General features: G+C 44.1%; 1 protein-coding gene across 2 annotated transcripts in view; it reads left to right on the top strand.

Annotated features, from left to right (window-relative positions):
• Positions 1 to 9,233: 9,233 nt before the first annotated feature.
• LIMS1 (LIM zinc finger domain containing 1) overlaps positions 9,234 to 20,753 on the top strand; it is a 32,774-nt gene continuing 21,254 nt past the window's right edge. For both annotated transcript variants that reach the window (XM_056861712.1, XM_056861711.1), the window contains exon 1: positions 9,234 to 9,340. In XM_056861712.1, the coding sequence (XP_056717690.1) occupies positions 9,234 to 9,340 (107 nt within the window). The remainder of the gene's footprint in view (positions 9,341 to 20,753) is intronic.

Below are 20,753 nucleotides of genomic sequence, written 5' to 3'. Positions count from 1 at the left end.
AGTAAAAAAAACTGGACTGAGTAACATATAGTTAACAACTGAAATAGTGGTTAAATAGAATGCTTTAAAGTGCATTTAAAGGTTTTTGAAGAATCACTGAGGAAACAAGTGCAGCTCTTTTATTTTCAAACATTGAAATATTATCCTGTTGGCCTCTGACCGTCCCCCTCCATTCTCACTGGGGTTGCAGATCTGTTCTTGTGAGTACGATAGTTCCACCTTGCACTTTTTAGAGAAGGAGAGAGAAATGCTTAACGTGAGGTCATTAGCACATTACGATTTATTTGTATTGTACTAGTTCAAATAAAAAGTGGCTAGTGTGGAACAACTAAAAATGTTATCAGTAATAGAGCTGGCCCTGACCTGGACAGCTCAGACTTGCCCAGTCTCATCAAATCTTGGAAGCTAAGCAGGGTCAGCGCTGGTCAGTATTTGGATGAGAGACGACCGAGGAAGTCCAGGGTTGTGACGCAGAGGAAGGCAATGGCAAACCACCTCTGAACGTCTCTTGCTTTCAAAACCCTACGGGGTTGCCATGGGCACTTCCACACATGCCGAATAATGCACTTTTAGTCCACTTTCAATGCACTTTGAAGCTGGATTTTATTGTGTGAAATGGCAAAATCCACTTTCAAATGATTGTTAAAGTAGATTGAAAGTGTATTATTTGCATGTGCGAAAGTGCCCCCTGGTCAGCGGTGACTTGATGGCAAAAATAAAAAATAGAGGACCAGAGTTTTATCAGTTTTATAACTAAAAGTTTTAACAGTATTGGAGGACAAGAAAAATTCCAAATGCTGAAGAACGTGAATCTGAAAACCTGAAATTTGGTTTTTAGCTGTATGTAGAATTGTACATTATGTGCCTAGTGCAATCTTACAGCCAGTATGAAAGCTGTTTGACATGGCAGTTAATCCCTATACTTTGGTAAACATAGTGTAATTCAGAACATATCTAAGTGCTCAACCAAAACTGAACATTTCCCCCCAAGAATTTGTAGGTGCTGCTTGTAATCAAACAACTACTGGAGCGCTGGAAGGGTCTCTTGAGTCACTGAAAACAAGGCCTGCCGTAAAAACAACAGAGACTGGCGGTAGCTTAAAAACTCACAGATTTATTGGGGTCAAAATAATAGCTGCATTGGAAAAAATGAAAAGATATCCCCCAATCCATTGGTATAATATTTTTTAACACCGCAAAATAGCAAACAAGCTTTTAAGTGCACTAACACACTTATTTGAGCTGGTTCTTAAGGGACAGGTGCTGGAAATTTGTCTTGGGCCTCATGAGAAAGTCCTAGTTTATTTTGAGCATCTGTACCAAATGGAGCAATACTACCAAGTGAGGTATGGAGATGTTTGGATAATATGGTTAGGCTGGCTATGCTTCCTTCTCTGTGTGTTTGCCTCTCAGAAGGGTATGTGTTCTAAGGAAGGGATCGACACCTTCATCTGCAATGTTCCCAGGAGCTTAGTCATTACATGCTTCTGCTGCCTACAACCTCCATACAGCAAAGGATGCTGTGTTTTCTTTGTTCCTTCCGTTGTCAAGTTTAGGATTTGGGTGGGGGGGCACAGGATATGTCAGGAAAGTGTGACAGTATCACCATGCCCTGGTTGGTTGCACTATTGCCATATCAGACTGACACAGGGGCATTTGTCAAAAGGCTGATCCATGTTTGTTGGGCATTACTGGTATCACTATGGATTCCAGAACAGTTGCTATGTTCACACTTTCTTGGAGCTGGGTATCTTTTGCATTTCTTTTCTCTGCTAAAGGAGCACAGGAGACCCATTATCTATACCAATGACATACTAGCATCTGAGTTGCTAGGGTTGAGTTGCTTGCCCATCTTGTGTATGCATTTTTTTTGGACAGTCCTAAATGACAGGGTTGGGTTACCCTTGCAGCCAGACTACCTAGCCTCTAATTAATCGGTGGGCCTGAGATTAAAGTCCAGGAGGTGAAACCTTATAATGAAAAGCTCTAGAGGAAGCCATCATATATCAGGGAAGACAACTAGGACAGTATCCTAGAGTTGTGATGGTGATCGTGATGTATGCCTGTAGTGTATATTCTGTAACTATCTTGAGTATGAAAACCTTCTAACAGCCATATGGTGAAACTTTCAGACTAGGCTAGCCTGGAGCACAATGAACACAATGATCAGCTATTCTATAGTTTCTGTTTGACCATGCCTTTGCTATTTTTCCAGAAATCTGTTGATATCCTTGAAAACTGGGCTAATTTTGATTTCAGCGAACCACATTGTTTTATCCCTACTCCCACTGCCATATCACGTGTTTGTGGAACATGTTGAATAAATGCTGGTAGTTTTGTGTTCCCCTTGAAACATGTGGTACCTGGCATTGCACTATATTACCTTAAGCAGGTAGAAGACCAAACCTGGGCCAGACTTTGCTACTGTATCCCCAAACCAAATGTTAGAGTAGTGTGAAGCAACTGGTGGCTAGGTCAGTAAGTCTTTCAGGTAATTCAGGTAAGCCCACTTTGGGAGCTGATATTTACCCCGCCAATCCTTCTGCCTTCTCAATGTGGACCTTTGAAAATATTATTTGCTGACCTGGGTGCTGTATCAAATAATACCTTTCCCAAACAGGGAAGCAGACAAGGTGTGTTCAGTTAATCTGTTTGCTGAATCACTGTTTCCATGGCAACAGGTAGAATGTGACTCTACCTGGCAGAGAAAGGATAGTAACTTTGCTTTCCAACATGGGCTAAGTAACATCTGTTGATTTTTGCTACTCTTACAGTGCAATCCCACTCTTACAATCCAAACCCTTTAAAGCACTGGTTCCCAACCAGGGGTCCGTGGACCCCCAGGGGTCCGCGAGAACTAAATTAAGGTCCGCGAAACAAAGTTATAAACCCATAATAAATTAATATTTTCAATTAAAATATCTATTATAAAAATATATATTCAAATATTATTCTAAGTTTAATGTTTAACTAACAGTTATGATTAAAGTTTATTTTCAAATTCTCGGAATTTTTATTTTGAACCTTGGGGTCCCTGCACCAAACAAAAAAGTCCTAGTGGTCCCTGGTCAAAAAAAGGTTGGGAACCACTGCTTTAAAGGATGTAACTCTGTTGAGGATTGCATGGTTAAGATCCTAACCCTGTAAGGTTGCAATGTGGAATAAAATATTGTTTTGCTGTTTCTTTTTATATTCCTGAATTCACGTTTGGTTTTTTTTTTCCTAATTGCATCTTTGTTGTTGTTGTTGTTGAATTGTTCTCTTGTTTTTACTTTCTCTCTCTCTCATATATAAAAGGTAAGCGGTGGTTTGAAAAGCCACCCAACTTAAATAACCACATCATTATGTCTACTCCTGGCTTTTTACTCCTTTAGTGTAAAGAAAGTGATTAGGTATGGTAGCTATCTCAAGATAGTGTCAATGCAATATATATTTAAGTTATATTCATGAGTCATTCCAGGGATGCATTCTGTGAAAAGCAAATCCAGGTATTCTTTGGGGCTGTATTACAATTTCGCACCAACTTAGGCATATAGCTTTGCTTTCCATGTCAGTAGCCTTCAGACACTGCCCTGACCTGGATGGCCCAGGCAGCTAAGCAGGGTTGGTCAAAAGCTAAGCAGGGTTGGTCCTGGCTAGTACTTGGATGTGAGACTACCAAGGAATACCAGGGTCGCTCTGCACAGGAAGGCAATGGCAAACCACCTCTGTTAGTATCTTGCCTTGAAAACCCTACTGGCCTTCCATAAGTCGTCTGCAACTTGACACTGCTTTACACACAGCTTTCATACACTAGCAGACAGTAAACTGAAGGTTGAATAGGAAAAGGCTAAATATTACTGGTGTGTAGTGATAAGTGTTGGCTCATTCTGATCATTTTTCACAGATTGAGCAAGCTTTAAAGTTTTCCATCTAACAACAGAAAGAATGTAACCTATTTATAATGTTTATTTAGGAAATGCTTGAGCAAGATAGATAGACCAGGGCCCATCAGCTAAAGAAGGAATGTACTAGTTCACTCAATCAGTAATTTTTGAGATAAAATACTCACTTCAGTCTGTGACGTGTTTGCACACCCAAGAGGTTAATCGTGAAATGAATCGAAAGACAGCAAATCTCCCCCTATGTAATTAAAATTTATGGGTCATTTTAATGTCTTTTCAGGATAAACAATCATTGGAAAAATGACACAGCTATCACCTGAGAGAATTCAGGGATGGTGGGTGCAAGGAAAGAGCTGATTCAGAAAAACGGGCATATTGCCAGGAAATGAGGAAAGTAGAAGGTCATAGATTGATTTGTAATAACTCTATTACAGAAATAATGCTGCTAAGGTAGTGACAGAGATGTTGTATGGATATTCGGATAGAAAGTGGCTGGCTTTTTCATTACTTCTGATTAAGAATGGCAAATCCTTTTCTCAAATTCAGTTGCGTAACTAAGCCAGTCAAGAATGGTTGAGTAGTATGGTGACTTTAAGAACAAATATCAACCATGAGGTGTCTTGTTGAGAAAAACACATGCCATGGTGTTTGTTGTTAGATTAGTCTTTTGATTAGTTCATGTCTGGATCTGTTTGAATCTCCTCTATGCTCTGTTGTATTGCAACGAGATTTTGACCTTGAAGCTAGATCACATTAGGACAGATATGGACATGTAAACATCTAAGGCCCCCAAGCTTTCATAACTTGGCAGTTGTTCATGCAGATAAGCTAGAGTTGACATTGTGAGCCTTGGAGTTAGTTTAATATATTCCCATTTCCAACAAAAAGAGAGGGTAGTAGGATTTTTCTTTCTTAGATTTTGTCTACCAGTGTTGGTATTAAGGATAACATATATGATGATACAGAACTCTCTGCATTATTGCCATAATGTTACTTTCTAAGTTCTTATAATACTTACATGTGCTCATTTTACACAAAAAAACCCAACAACCCTTACCTCATTAATCACTAGACTTCACGGTTATTTGTAGGAGCATTAACTGACTGTTAAATACATCAAAAGAAAGACTTCAGGGAGCTGTTGCTTAATTACTTTTTTAGCTGACCTGGCTGTACATTAGGAGTTTACTTGCAACACTCCAACTGAAAATGGAATGCTGCATGTTTAGGCAAATATCAGGGTCTTTTCCCCATTTCTTTTTCATATATGCTTTCTAGGTAGGTGTAGATTTATAACCTGCCTCTACTTTATAGTACAGTGAGTTTGGGCAAACTTTGCCAGGTTTGTGTAGAGTTACAAGCTGTAAAGAAAATAATTGCAAATTCTCATTTTACACATGCATGTAACCAGGTCTGCACTGAACAATGTACAACCATATCCTGCCACTGAGTACACAGTGGGCATGGAGCCCCTGCAAAAAGTCCTGCAGTCTATATTTGAAAGAGTGAAGTAGCCAGGTTTAACTGGAATGATAAGCCATTAAAAGAACTAATATGATTTAGAGGTCGGCATGATGTTTCTGTCTTCAAGTCTAAGCAGTCGGACCCTTCCTCCCACTAAAAGGTACCATGAAGGCACGGGGGACAAAGACTGGCAGAAGGGCAAAACACTGCTCTCCACAAAATGGATGCCTCTCAGAGAGTTTTGGGATCCATCGTGTGTGTCAAACTTGGGCAGCAAGGAGGTTGGCAGCAGTACTTTTCCCCTGACCCCAAGGTGTGTCTGGCTGGATAATGGGGCTAGCTAATCTCTATTTGTGTCACGCTAACGTGATTTAATCAGCACTCCGAGCAGACCAATACTTATTCTAACTGCACCCATTCCAGCAATCAGTCAGTATTGAAGAGAATAGCTCAGGCATTCTCTTGGATCCTGACAACTCATCAAACCTCTTCTATCTTTTTGTTCAGACTCCGGTAAAGCAATCAATTCTTTGTCCCGGCTTTCCTCATACCACCTCAGGACCCATTTTGGGGTATAAATATTGGTCCTTTGGCCATACATAGCGTGTTTGTCTTGGATCTGTGCCTGCACCCCCACTTGCTTGCGGGCTCTTCCTTTGCTCCTGGAAACCCTGGTTGTTTTCCTCTTCAGCGCTGCTTTCCCTGGACATCTCTTCAAGACTAGTAACTATCACCCATCCCTGAAACCCTATCCAGCTACTTCCCTTTTCTCTTAGCCAGCTCTTGTATAGCTCGAAAGTATATTTCTTATTTTATTATTTTATTCTGTAATAAAACCTGTAAACTGTTGTCTGTAATTTTATCTGGCTAATGGGCGTAAATAAACAATCTGAATCTGTAATAAAACCAATTTTAATTGTACAATCGTTTGCTCATTTGAGAGTTTTCACACAGGACTATCCTAATATACATATGTTATCAATCCCAGTTGCCCTGACCTGGATGGCCCAGGCTAGCCTGAACTCGTCAGATCTCAGAAGCTAAGCAGGGTCAGCCCTGGTTAGTATTTGGATGGGAGGCCACCAAGGAATACCAGGGTTGTGACCCAAAGGCAGGCAATGACAAACCACCTCTGAACGTCTCTTGCATGAACCCCCCCCAAAAAAAGGGGTCGCCATAAGTCGGCTGCGACTTGACTGCACTTTATACACACACACACACACACACCAATCCCAGTTACCCCCTCTCGCTCTGTCTCCCCAGCTAATTCCCCACAACTTGTGGAGACTGCCTACTTAAGGTAACACAAGGAGCATGCCTGAAGGTTCCACTTCAAAACAGGAAGACTGTTGGACCCCTGTGTCTTGTTTGTTGTATTTGTAACTCTCTATGGCTAGCCCAATCTTGTCAGATCTCAGAAGCTAAGCAGGGCCAGCCCTGGTTAGGACTTGGATGGAAGACCACCAAGGAAGCCCAGAGTCACTATGCAGAGGCAGCAATGGCATACCACCTCTGTATATCTCTTGCCTTGAATACCCTACAGGGTTGCCATGAGTTGACTGCCATGATTTGATGGCACTTTCCACTAACCACATACTATTTTGTAAAAATCTTACAGTTTATATAATTTAATGTGTATGTGTTTTTATGTATGTATGGTTTAATTGTATTTGTGCAGTTGTGCTCTTTGCCTTTGTGAGTCTATGAAACTATAACTGCTGTAACTGCTGTTCTTTGCTTGTTTCAGCTATAATTCTTAAACCCACAATTAATTAATTTTACAGAATTTGCTGCCACAGGATATGGTGATGGCCATGGATTAGATGGAGGATAGTTCCATCAATGGTTATTAGCCCATTCCTGTGTTCAGGAATGGTGTAGGCCTGGATATACGTTGCTGGAGAACAGTCAGGAGGATGGTTGCCATCATGCCCTTCTTGTGGGCTTTCTGGATGCAGCTGTCCAGCCACTACTGGGGGGGCGGAGTTGAATAAAAAAATATTTAAATTCCTAATATAAAAATAGTCAAGGAAATGTGCTAGACTGCAACCAATACCACCACTGTTGGAAACAAGATGTATTTTAGTTACAGCATTTTTTTAAAAATCCTGACTTTCCTCCAAAAAGCTCAGGGTAGTGTACATGGTTCTTCCCCCTTCTTCATTTTATTCTCACAACAGCCAGTGTTGTGAGAATAAAAGGGTCAGTCCCAAGAATAATTGGGTTGATCTAGCCAACATTGTGCTCAAGCTCAACAGATTGTCTCCCTTACTACAGTCCCTGTCCCATATGACTTTTGTCCATGTAGATCCCATGATACGAATAGCATAGCCTTTGGGGATAGTGAAAGGAGACCCGTACATCTATTTTCACCAGCAGACAAGACGGATGGATCCAACCCATTATTGTTCTGTGCAGTTTTCCTTTCTTGCTTCTTCTCCATATTGTCCAATTCAGCACATCAGAGGCATTTTTGGTCAAACTGCAAATCAGTTTATATATACAGTTACAGGAAATGGACTTGTATTGCAAGTTTAAAATACAGCATTATGACTTGCAAATTTCCAGTTGTCAGCTTCCTCTGTTACAGGAAACCTTTTTATTCGTTCTTGTTTTCCACAATCTCCAATGGACATTGTCTTGAAACACAGTTAAATGATGAGTGATGTATGATGTAAACTTTGGTGATTGTTTGTGTGTAAAGTGCCGTCAAGTCGCAGCTGACTTATGCAACCCAGTAGGGTTTTCAAGGCAAGAGACTGACCCTGGTATTCCTTTGTGGTCTTCCATCAAAGTACTAACCAGGGGCCACCCTGCTTAGCTTCTGAGATCTGAAAAGATCAGGCTATTCTGGGCCATACAGGTCAGGACAAATTTTGATGTTGCAGCCTAGCAAAGAATATTGAAAACAGTATTTTCCCGTAGCCTTGGCTTTTCTTCCAAAGGGATTTTGTCCGTTTAACTTTATTCAAGAGGACTAGCCATGTTAGTACATTGCAGAAAGATCAACAAAAAGAATCTTGTGGCACCTCTTAAAGGTTCATGGTGTTAATTGGATTGTGCTTTTGTGGATTAAATTAAATATCACAAGAGAAATCAAACTTTAACTGCAATTGTCAAAATAATTGTAAAGGAATGCAGAATCTCTTTTGACTCCACTCTTTACCATTTTTTCCTGTACCTAGGAAAGAATGCATGGGTGTACATGAATATACCTGCCAAAGAAGAATAACTTCAGTCTTAAAGGTGCTACAAAATCTCTCCCCCTTGGTATTATTTGTTGTCTTTCATTTTGAAAGGCTTACACAAATTAAAAGCTTTCGTGTATTTTAGCTTTAATTGTCTTAAAGCTAACATTCATTCAGCATATTAATTAAAGCCACAGTCTTTTTGACTAAGCCAGATCATCAGCATCATTTCAGGAAAGAGGGCTTGTGGGGCGACAATAGATTATGCTTTTGTGGGCAATAGTTAGTTGGCCATTACTTGGAAATTTTCAGCTGATTGGAAGAGGCAGGAAGAGAGTTAAAGGAGTTATTTTTTGTTGATTTGTTTGTTTGGTTCCCCCCTCATACACCCCCACAGAGTTAGTGCTTTGATTTACTTCTGGTTTGGGCATGAAACAAATGTCCCTGGCCAATCATACAGCCATCTCTTACACGTGAGGCTTATTGCTAAAGGAAACGGTTCCCTTCTGGAGGGTGTGTACCTGCAAGAAACAGGAAATAGTGCAGCGGCTGGCTGGGTGAAGAGACTCTCCATTCTGATCAGTGCAGGTGTGCAGACTCCCTGCTCAACGTGTTCTCTCTGAGCATCTTGGCAGCCTTTCCGAGCGATATAAACTTTTTTGGGGGGAAAGGGGGAGGAAAGTGAGTAGAACAAAAAATGACTGCGTTGCAGCTGAAAGAATTATCGTATTCAGGTCTGTACAGAAGGAGACGGGATCGTCCAGATAGCTTGGGACTTCACGGGTTACCTGAGCAGAAGCTAAGGTGAGTGCAGGGAAAAATTAATCGTTAACAAGAGCGCCGGGTGTCTCTTAGCGTGATGGTTTGTACAGATGGTTGCAGAAAGCGGAGCACGGCGAGGATTGTAATGGTGGCAAGTACAAAAACATGAATGCTTGGAAATAGTCTCAGGTGGCAGAGGTAATCTAGGAATGGTTAAGAGGAAGTTGGTTTATCCATTTCACCCCATTTGGGAGTATTTCTCTGTAGCGTTATTATTATCTTTAATGCTGCAGTAGCCCTGGGATCAGAAATGGGACATTTCCGTAACTTTGAATTGCTGCTTGCTTTTGTTCAGAACTGATTAGTCTTCAGAAGTATATCTTTAAATTCAGTTTTAGCTACCAGCAGAGTTGTGTAGTAACAGATGGAACTCCATAGCCTTTTGGAATTTCTAGTAATGTCATTCTGTAGAATTTTTCTTCTTTAAAAAAAGATGGTGTGGTGTAACTTGTTAGATCATGTTTTTAATAGGGTATTTTTTTTAAAAAAATTGAAATGCCTTGTGACAAAAGAATGCAGAAGAACCACTTAATATGACCTTACGAAGGGAGAGTAATAAAAACAAATCTAAAAAAATCGTGATACAGGTTAGTTTGCAGAAGTTGAGTTCTTTAAAAAAAACTTTATAATATCAGAAAAAGTATAGTGATTGAACAACACACTGTGCAATCCTTACAGTGCATTCCTAAGGAGAGTTACTCCAGTCTAAGCCCACTGAAATGAATGGGCTTAGACTGGAGTAACTCTCCTTAGGAATGCACTGTAAGAACCCTTTCCTAGGTGAAAGCCCCATTTAATAGACTCAAGTTGGGGTCTAAGTAGACCTGCTGAGGATTATTCTGATAATTTATTAGTTCAGTACAAAACATCTTGCTGAGAAAAATCACATTTTTGTTGCACAGGGGAAAAAAACAGTTTGTTTCTACTTCATACTTTAAAAAAAATGCTGATAAATTTTTGGAACAGTATAGTTTCTTATCACGCTATGATTAGTGCATTGCTTTTCTAAGGCTGACTTTATTCTTTCTGTTTTAATGCAACCAATGAAAAGTCTGTAGGACTGTGAGCTGTTATGCCAGATCAAAATATAAAAATATATATGGACAGAGACATGAAAATGGAACATATGGCGGTTCAGATATAGGATAGATTACAACCAATAATGTAACACATCTGTTAGACCATTAGTTAGAACAGAAGATAGCCGTGATGGAAAACAAAAGAAAGGCCCTGCTGGATCAGACCAAGGCCCATCAAGTCCAGCAGTCTGTTCACACAGTGGCCAACCAGGTGCCTCTAGGAAGCCACAGACAAGCCACAGACAAATCCTTTTTATCTTTGTCAAACAGGTAAGAATCCTAATGTAACACTCCTTAATTTTCATGTTGTCTCATTCTTGATAGTGCAAAAAAATGTCACATCATTCAACAAGAAATCCTGCAGCTCGTGGTTATTGCTGATTTTCAAAGCAAGCAAAATCAAAGACAGAGGGGAAAAACTTTCTGATTTGGGCAATGCTAATCAAAATGCTGAACACCACTCATATTTTTTTAAGCTACCCAGAGTGATGATTACAAACCTTCAGTGGTGTCATGTGAATTTGTGGAAGTAATCTTTAATCACATTGATCAGTTCTTCAGGACCCACTCCAAGCTCTTTTCACTTTGCTTTAAAGAAAAAAAATTACCAACACCTCAAACTTCACTTAATTGGGAGCTTGATGAGGTTTCCTAACCCTTTTGGTGATTTTCTGCTCTTTCATCAGGGTCCTAATTATGGTTTGTCTGTGCCCTTTAGATTTCTTACATCTCTGCCTTGAACCGATTCACTTAGACAAATCCATATGGCTTTAACTTACAGATGAGGTTAAGAATGCTTAAAATTTCATCCTGGTTGTATCTTCACAACTTTTACACAAAGAGTAGTTACAGCAGAACTCTATGACTGGCAGGCAAGACAGCTTTCTTACACCACTTTTTTCAAAAGTCTCCAGTAAAAACATAGATTCTGTCTATATCCGAGACCGGAGAGGCAGAGTAAAGCAGAGTTAGGACTGGAGTATCATTACGTGTGATGAATAACTGGTTACTAATTCTGTTTTTTTCCTCAGTACTACTGGGGATGCCATTGGGGTACTTTATCTTGGGTGATGTAAGGTCTTGAGCCAGATGCATCTCTAGCTTCCAGTCAAATAATAGTGGCCAAACCCTTCTCTATCTCTGTCATGGATATGAGGCCGCACAATTTCTCTATACAGAAACTGAGCAATTCAGGTTGTCTAAAGTTGCCAATCTCCAGGTACTAGCTAGAGATCTCCTGCTATTACAACTGATCTTCAGCCGATAGAGATCAGTTCACCTGGAGAAAATGCCCACTTTGACAATTGGACTCTATGGAATTGAAGTCCTTCCCCTCCCCAAACCTTCCCCTCCTCAGGCTTCGCCCCAAAAACCTCCTGCTGGTGGTGAAGACAGCTGCATTGGCATATCATCCCTAGGGATGTTGCAAATTTCTCACTGAACCTGTTCAGCAGTTGAGCGTAGCCTGTTTGACACTGAAGAGCAGACTGTGAGCCGGTGAGGGATGTGTTCAGGTGGTATATTGCACTGAGCAGATCAAACTCCTTCCACACAGGTTTGTAGCTGCCTGTTGGTCAGATGCTTGCTCACGTCTGATGGGGGGACCAGCTGAGAGTAAGGTTCTGATCTAGTACCACTACCTAGCAAAATAGATACACAGTGAAGATGCAAAAGGGAGACAAGAAAAAGCTCTTTCCTTTTCTCTGCACCCCAAGCTGAGGGGTGGGAAGAAGACAAGGAGAAACCGGCTGGGCTTCCCCTCCCAAATTTGCTGCATCTGAGTCCTCACACTTCTTTTTTCAGAATAGGCTTGGCAATTACTTTGGGCTTGTCTTCCAGCAAAAGGAGTTTGAAGATTGAGTGATTTAGGCATTAAAAAAAGACTCAAAAACCTTTGAAGAAATCCTAAGCATTACTTCTTCTTTGGTCAGGTTTCTCTGATCTCCTATACTGCTTCGCAGCTCAGCAGCATTTCCATGTGTGTACATTTATGGCACCACATGAATGCATTTGCTCCTCTTTTTTAAAAAAAAGTAACACTATACAGCAAATTGAATGATCCCTTTTGAAGCTCCACTTCTAGTTGCCGCTAGCATTGGAGTTCAGAGTTAAGGCAGTTTTCATGTAGCTTCACCCTATTATTATTTGAATTATAGCAATGCCTGCAGGCCCCAGCCAAGATCAAGACACCAGCATTTTAGACAGAGGTGTGTGCATTTCTGTGTGTGCATGCTGTGGACACCCTCCCCTTTCTCACTTCTTGTGGTGGAAATGCCACGGTTTTCACTTGGGAATTATTACCCGCATTTTGTATGACTGACAGTGCAGAACATGTAGGATATTTACATTGCTCAAGGGTTTGAGTGTCTGGAGTGACACACCCTTTTTTTCTTCCTTGCCCTTGCCTTTAACCTTTTCCTTCCTGCCTGCGCATTGCTTAATCATTCTTTGGAAATGTCTTTTGATTTACTCACTAGCCCTAGAGTACAAAATTATTGGAAAGGGGCAGTCATCTAGCATTGCATAGACTGCTGCACCAGCAGAACCCATGAGTTATATTATGTTTGGCCACACTTGATGGAAAAGATAAGCAAACCCACCCGTCTTTTTGCAGAGAGAGTATTAGAGAAATCGTGAGGCAGGAACCATTTGATTGCAACTTATTTATCTCTGTTTCATGTAGCTAGAACATTTCATGGTGGAACGGGGAGGATGATGGGGGTATCAACCTATCAATCTTGGGCTTGGCATGAAGAAGCTTTGGAGTTCAAGAGTGGAAAAAAGTATATGGCAACCTGCTAGAATGTTCCAGTCTTGCCTTTCTGGAAGCAACTCTGTGCCAGGTTTAAGTTTTGAATAATAGCCATCGTCGTCCATTGGCTGTGATTCAAGAGTTGTACTCAGTACTAAAATAATTTTCCAGGGGTTGGTTGCCTCACCTTAAAGATCCCCTCCCTTCCTAAAGAATGAGTACAGCGGAGCTTCTCAAAACCGGTCACTCACTCCACAGCTGCAAAGCGTGGCAGAACCCCACCCGTGTGGTTAGAGGTGATTCCAAAGCTGCAGTGCAGATTTGAGCCCAACTTGTGGCGCATATGAATTCATGCATTTATTATGAGATAGTTCTGTAACTTATGACCGAGGAGCAGTAGTCTATCTAAGTATCCTGCAGTCTGCCAGAGGGTCCGGATCACTAGGGTTGCCAGTCTCCAGGTACTAGCTGGAGATCTGCTATTACAACTGATCTCCAGCCGATAGGGATCAGTTCCCTTGGAGAAAATGGCTGCTTTGGCAATTGGACTCTATGGCGTTGAAATCCCTCCCCTCCCCAAACCCTGCCCTCCTCAGGCTCCGCCCCAAAAATCTTTAGGTATTTCCTAACCCTGAGCTGGCAACCCTACCGATCATGCTAAGAAGCCTGATAGGCATGGTCTTCATCTTGCTTTTTAGGAGAAAAAAACATGCAAACCATGCTTCTCGCTCTGGAAGAGGAGGTCATCTGTAAAGTGGTGTTTCCGTTCCTCTTGCTTCTGGGAGGCAGGACTAAAACTTTGACTTCCTGTCTCTGAGGAAACGCCCCCTCATTTCCAGTTCTTTCCTGCCTCGCATCGGGAGAGCAGGCTCTATCAGCAGCTCTCTACTAATTCTTCTTAGAAGTCTACTTTTCTTAAATTTTCTTTCTTCCTCCTCTTAGAGGTCTATTTTCTAATCTGTACTGTATGTTTTTCTGTCTTCCTGCTGCACAGTATAGGCCTTTTTAGTCAGGTTTTTGGCTTTCCCGCCAAATCAAAATGGCGGACGCTCCTCCTGACGCCTTTATCGCACAGGAAGCTTTGGACCCCGGCTTGCTTGTCCCAGCCCAGCAAGTCCAACAAAACCCCCCTGGCAGCCACTCCGGTGGTTCTAAGGGGAAGAGCAAGAAGAAGCGGGGAGACGGTTCCATTAAAAGGAAAGGAACCGATGCGGCTCATGTTAAAAGTAACAAAAGAGCTCGCGCAACTACTGTCCCCCGCTCTCTTGCTGCGGCCGCGCCGCGCAGGCTCTCCTCCGTGGTGATGAGGCCGGAGAACCCGACGGCCCCAGCTGTGCCACACGCCGCAACCTCGGAGAACGCTCCAGCCGGTAAGGCGCCGACTCCCTCCTCGGAGGGTAACGCGCTCCCTCTCCTAGCCACCATAGAGGCGACGGGACTGCTGTCCCTTAAGGCGGAACTCTCTGCCCTAATTAAGGAGGCCTTTGCAGAAGGCATCAGAGCGGTGCAGCTCGCTTCCCCTACCTCCGCCGTCCGTGACTCCTCCGAACTCTCTGTTAGTGACCCGGGGGAGGGCCCCAGTTCCCAACCACCCCAAAGGGAAGGAGGGAGCCAGTGGCTTACCAAAGCAGCCCTTAAGGCTCCTCCGACCAAATCAGCCACCACCACAGTCACTTTTTCCCCTGCCTCTTCTGACGATGAGAGGGAAGAAGGCGAGTTCTCCTCCAAAGGAGAGGACCTCGCTACCGAGGAAAAGCAAATCAGATTATTTAGCCCCGATGACTGTCAATCCCTACTTTCCAAGACCCTAGCAGCCCTTGACTTAAATGCAGCTTCTGACTCCCAGCCTCAAGAGAAGCAGTTAGGGGCCAAAGAGTTCTTCCATATGCACCATGCTACTCCACATGTAGCCCCTGTCCCTGATTATTTCTTAACCCTTATCAATGCAGAGTGGGATAAACCCCTGGCTTCTCGCCAACCTCCAGCAGTTGTTAAGAAGCTTTATAACATAGCCAGTAACTCTGCTGATTTATTCAAGGTCCCCCTAGTGGAACCCGCAGTCAGTGCTCTCCATACCTCTGACCTAGTCACAGAGGAGGGCCAGGGCCTTATTAGGGACCCTGTCGACCGAAAAGCCGACTTGGCTTGCAAAAAGTCCCACGATGCAGCAGCCTGGGCCATCCAAGCTTCCATCACTTCAGCCCTTGTCTCTCGTGCGGCAATAGTCTGGGCCAGAAAACTGAGTCAACTTATCCCAGAGGACGACAGGAATGCCTTGGAGGGGGCCTCTAGGATTCTAAAAGCCGTGTCCTTTTCTAGCAGACTCCTCCTTAGACACGATGGCCTTCGCGGCTAGAGTCATGGCAACCACGGCGGCAGCTAGAAGGGCATTATGGATCCGCCCTTGGCAAGTACAACACAGATCCAAAACAGTTTTAATGGGGTTCCCCTTTCAGGGAAAGAAGCTTTTCGGGGAAAAGCAGGAAGAGATATTGGTTGAAACCAAGGATAAGAAGAAGGCCTTACCCAAGGTCTTCAGTAAAGTACAAAAAAGCTTTTCCTCCCAGGGTTCATTTCGTACCTCCCACACCCTGTCTAGGTACAGATCAGAACAAAGAAGAAGTCAGTGGAGCTCCTCCAGGGGTTCCTTTCGGAGGGGAGGCCGCTTTTCCAAACCCTCACGCTTTACCAACTTCCAGGGAGAAAGGAACGACAAATTCTTTCGTCCATCAAAACAATGACGCTCCCATTCAGCCTGTGGGGGGCAGAGTGACCCAATTCCGTCACCGGTGGAAAACCTCCCACCCAGATGCCTGGGTATTCAACGTGATCCATCAGGGCTACCAGCTGGAACTGGTTTCCACTCCTCCAGACTGTCTGGTAGCATCGACTCGCACCTCAAACAGAGAAAAGCAACTCAGAACAGCAGAAGCCGTCCGTCATCTACTCGACATCCAAGCCATCGAACCAGTCAATCCACAGGAGCACTCATTGGGAGTCTACTCCTATTTCTTCACAGTGCCAAAGAGAAACGGAGATTGGAGGGCTATCCTCGACCTCAAGTTCCTCAACAGACACATCCTCAGAAGACGCTTCAGGATGGAAACTGCGTTCAATCACAGAAGCTCTACGACCACAGGACTTCCTCACATCCATCGACTTAAAGGAAGCCTACCTACACGTCATAATCCATTCCCTCCATCGAAAATTCCTCCGTTTCCACTTTCATCTCAGACACTACCAGTTCCAGGCGTTCCCCTTCGGCTTGTCATCCGCCCCCCGGGTCTTCACGAAGGTGCTTGTAACCTTGATAGCCCGGGCACAGGAGAAGGGGATCCGACTGCACCCCTACTTAGACGACATTCTGATCTGTGTGTCATCAAGGGATCTGTGCCTCAACCACACCAGGATAGTCATTGAGCTTTTGGAAGTCCATGGTTTCCTGATAAACAAGGAAAAGAGTCATCTTTCCCCTTCCCAGCATCTGCTTCACTTGGGCGTCCACATAGACACAGTCTTCAACACTCTGTCACTGCCAGAGGACAAGGTAACCAAGATCTCCTCCTTAGCCAAGTTCACTCTTCTCTCCAAGTCAGCTCAGATCATCAACCTAGCAAAACTCCAGGGCCTTATGATCTCCACCATTCCAGCAGTACAGTGGGCCAGACTTCATGCCAGGACCTTGCAGTGGTTCCTTCGCATGTATCAGAGGGAGATCTCCCTCAGGTCTCGCAAACGCTTGATTATACCCAAAGCTGTCAAGTCGAGCCTCCAATGGTGGGCCTGTCCCAGCAACCTCTCTCAGGGTCTTCAATATATCACTCCTCCTCCTATCCAGTTGTTCACCGACGCATCCCTCTCGGGTTGGGGAGCCTCCCTTCTCAACCAACCAGCGCAGGGCCTCTGGAACTTGAAGGAACGACTTATGAACATCAACGCCCTGGAAATCAGAGCCATCCGGATGGCCCTACAACACTTTCATGCTCAGGTCAAAAACCAACACGTTCTCATCAGGACCGACAATGTGGCAGCGAAAGCGCACATAAACAAACGGGGGGGCTCTCGGTCCTTGAACCTGCACATAGAGGCCAAGCTCATCCTATCCTGGGCAGAGATCCATCTCACCTCCATTTCAGCGGAACATATCCAGGGGACAGTCAACACACAAGCGGACTGGCTGAGCAGACGGAATCTGGACGAGTCCGAGTGGTCCGTACATCCGGAAACCTTCCTTCTCCTCTCCCAGCACCTGGGCTTCCCGCAGGTAGACCTTTTCGCGTCAGCTACAAACCACCTGCTCCCAAGATTCTTTACCTGCTACTATCATCCTCAGGCGGAAATGACGGATGCCTTGCTGTCTCCGTGGCCGAAAGTTCTTCTCTACGCCTTCCCTCCTCTTCCACTTATCCCCAGACTCCTGCGACGGGTAAGGATTCTGAAAGCGTCAATCATTCTAATCGCACCATTTTGGCCGTGACGTCCCTGGTTTCCAACCCTCGTGGAGATGTCAATCTGCAATCCCTGGAGACTCCCAGTGCGACACGATCTACTCAAACAGGGTCCCATATGCCACCCGGACCCGGGGTGGTACCGCTTGACCGCATGGCTGTTGAAAGGGACCGGCTCTTAGCCTTAGGCTACAATCCAGAAATTGCGGACACCATCGTTGCGTCCTGGCGTCCATCCACGCGTCGCATCTATGGCACGACCTGGAAGACCTTCGTTAGGTGGTGCACCCGCAAGCACGTGAACCCCTTAAAACCCCAAGTTTCTCACCTGCTGTCCTTTCTCCAAGATGGACGAATCAAGGGTCTCAAGCCAGCCACCCTTCGCCGACAACTTGCCGCAATAGCCACCTTAGTTCCCAAGATCTCAGGCATCCAGATAACTAAACATCCTCATGTAAGGGCCTTCCTTAGAGGGGTCAGTCTCTCCTCCCCAGCAGTGGCCATAGATTTCCCACATGGAGTCTCCATACGGTTTTATCCGCCCTCTCCAAGGCACCTTTCGAACCTTTACGTTCTACCGACCTAAGACACCTGAGAATGAAGGTTTTGTTCCTAACGGCCGTTACCTCGGCTCGAAGGGTCTCAGAGTTGGGGGCTCTTTCGGTTAGACCAGAGTTATGTACCTTTCACAGGGATAAGGTGGTCCTTCGCCCAGACCCGTCCTTCCTCCCTAAGGTTAACACCAAATTCCATAGGGACCAGGAATTAGTGCTGCCCTCCTTCTGCCCCAACCCCCAACATCCCAAAGAGAGAGAATGGCACACTTTAGACTTCAGGAGGGCACTCAAGATCTACATCTCACGCACTGAGGGCATCAGGACCTCTGAATCCTTGTTTATCAATTTGTCAGCCCCAAATAAAGGCAAACCCATGTCTCACACGGCAATAAGCCGCACCATCAGATCTTGCATTTCCCAGGCCTATAGCTCCAACAAGTTGGCCGTGCCACAAGGCATCACGGCCCATTCTGTCAGGAGTGCCGCTACCACAGCTGCCCTCCATCGACAGGCTTCCCTAGAGGAAATCTGCAAGACGGCGACCTGGTCGTCCGTCTCCACTTTTGTCTGTCATTATAAATTGAATCTGTTCGCTTCTGCGGATGCGGCATTTGGCCGCAGAGTCCTTCAGAGCGTTTTGCAAAATTCTTAACCCACCCGGGCCAGGGACAGCTCTTGTAAGTCCCACTTTACAGATGACCTCCTCTTCCAGAGCGAGAACGAGCCTTGGATACTCACTGTGAAGGCTCCTTCTGCTCTGGAATACGGAGGTCATCTGGCCCACCTCTCAGGAATTTAGCATTTTGTTCAGGATTAGCTAGTTCGTTTGGGGATCTAGCAACTTCCTGCCTTTTCCACAATGGAGCCACGGCTCTTAGTTGAGTTGCTGTTACTAACACTTATTGTTTTCTTCTCACAGTTACTGTTGTTCCTTCTATTTAAACCTTCCTGTCCTTAAAAAAAAAAAAAAAAGGAATTTAGCCGTTCTTGTGCCCTATAGCTCGTAAAGTTTCAAACTGGAAATGAGGGGGCGTTTCCTCAGAGACAGGAAGTCAAAGTTTTAGTCCTGCCTCCCAGAAGCAAGAGGAACGGAAACACCACTTTACAGATGACCTCCGTATTCCAGAGCAGAAGGAGCCTTCACAGTGAGTATCCAAGGCTCGTTCCTGTGTGACTATGCTGGGGATCAGGTGTTTGGGCTGAGTGTTCTGGGCTTACAGAGAAATCAACAAACAAGAGATTCGGTGGTGAAGCTGCAAAGGAAGCAGTTTGGTGGAGATGCCAGCTGCAGGAAGAACTAATGGCTCAGGCCAGTATTCTTCAGCCTTTTCCTGCCCAGAGCCCGCCTAGCCTACACCATGTAACCCACTTCTTTCTCCTTCCTTCCCCTGTAGGACAACAGGACTTTGCCCCCTGCCTGGGAGGACAGGACAATAATTGGACAGAAGAAGTAATTGTGGCCAGTGCAATGTATTATGAAAGAGTGAGAAAAAGGTGCACCTAAGGTTGCCTGAGCCATATAACTATGCGCCGTGAAGGAGCTCTTTCCCCCGCGTTCAATCTGGTCATTCTGTATTCCCAGGAAAACCTTAGGCTCGGGCCTGACCTGTTTCTGGATCCTGGACCATCAATTCATTGGTAGTTTATGACACTTAGGAAAGAGGGACATTGAAAGGAGAGGTTTTAAAATAGGTTCCCTAAGAATCTCTTTGAAACGGATATAACCGATATCTGTTCAACCCTTCCATTTCTCTTGCAATGCAGCGCAGCAGAACTGCTTATATAGAGTTCCCCCCCCCCCAAAAAAGAGGTCATCAACATGATGTGTCAAAAAGAATTAGGAGAAGTGAGACTGATGTGTATCAGTGCATTAATATTATGGGTTTTAGACTCCTCGTTGTCCCTACAGTCCTTGAAAGCGTTTGTTTAGTAAGCCCTCTTAATTCCCTCAGCAGCTCTTGAAATCTGTTATTGGCCACCCAGTAATTTCAGCTAGTCTGTTGACATCATGTTCTCTTGAGCGACAAGTTTTCCCTCTGTTGACTTCACTTTGTTTAGGCCTTTTCAAGGGGGTGTCTCTGCGGGTGTTTCCTTTTGAATAACCGACATGGTTTTTAAAGCACAATGAAAACTCTTGGTCTCTTTTACAGCGAGATCTCTGGGTTTATCTTGGTTAAGAATACATGGAGCAGGTAGATACGATGATGGGGTCGATTTTGTTGTTGGATGGATGTGGACTTCAACTGCAACTTCTAACTGAATTGTAGCTCCAGAATCTGTTTCTAGTACTAGGACTTGCATCTGGAATACATCACAGTAGCGGAGCAGAATTCTTTGGCCCATGCCACACTTTTCCTACACCTCTGAGCATGCACAACTAGGGAGTAATCCTAAACAGAATCCTAAACAGTAATCCTACCCAGAATCCTGCTCAGGTTTGTTAAGTGGAGCTTACTCACTCTTCCAGGCATGCTCAAGTTGTAACACTTTTTATCTTAAAATTTAAGCACTGAATAAATTATTATTTAATTGGGGGCGGGTTTCTATTTATGTATCTCT

Source organism: Euleptes europaea, chromosome 16, assembly GCF_029931775.1.
Source record: "Euleptes europaea isolate rEulEur1 chromosome 16, rEulEur1.hap1, whole genome shotgun sequence".
NCBI classification, from domain to species: Eukaryota; Metazoa; Chordata; class Lepidosauria; order Squamata; family Sphaerodactylidae; genus Euleptes; species Euleptes europaea.
Note: the sequence above shows the minus strand (reverse complement) of the source record. Positions and strands in the feature narration are given on the sequence as shown.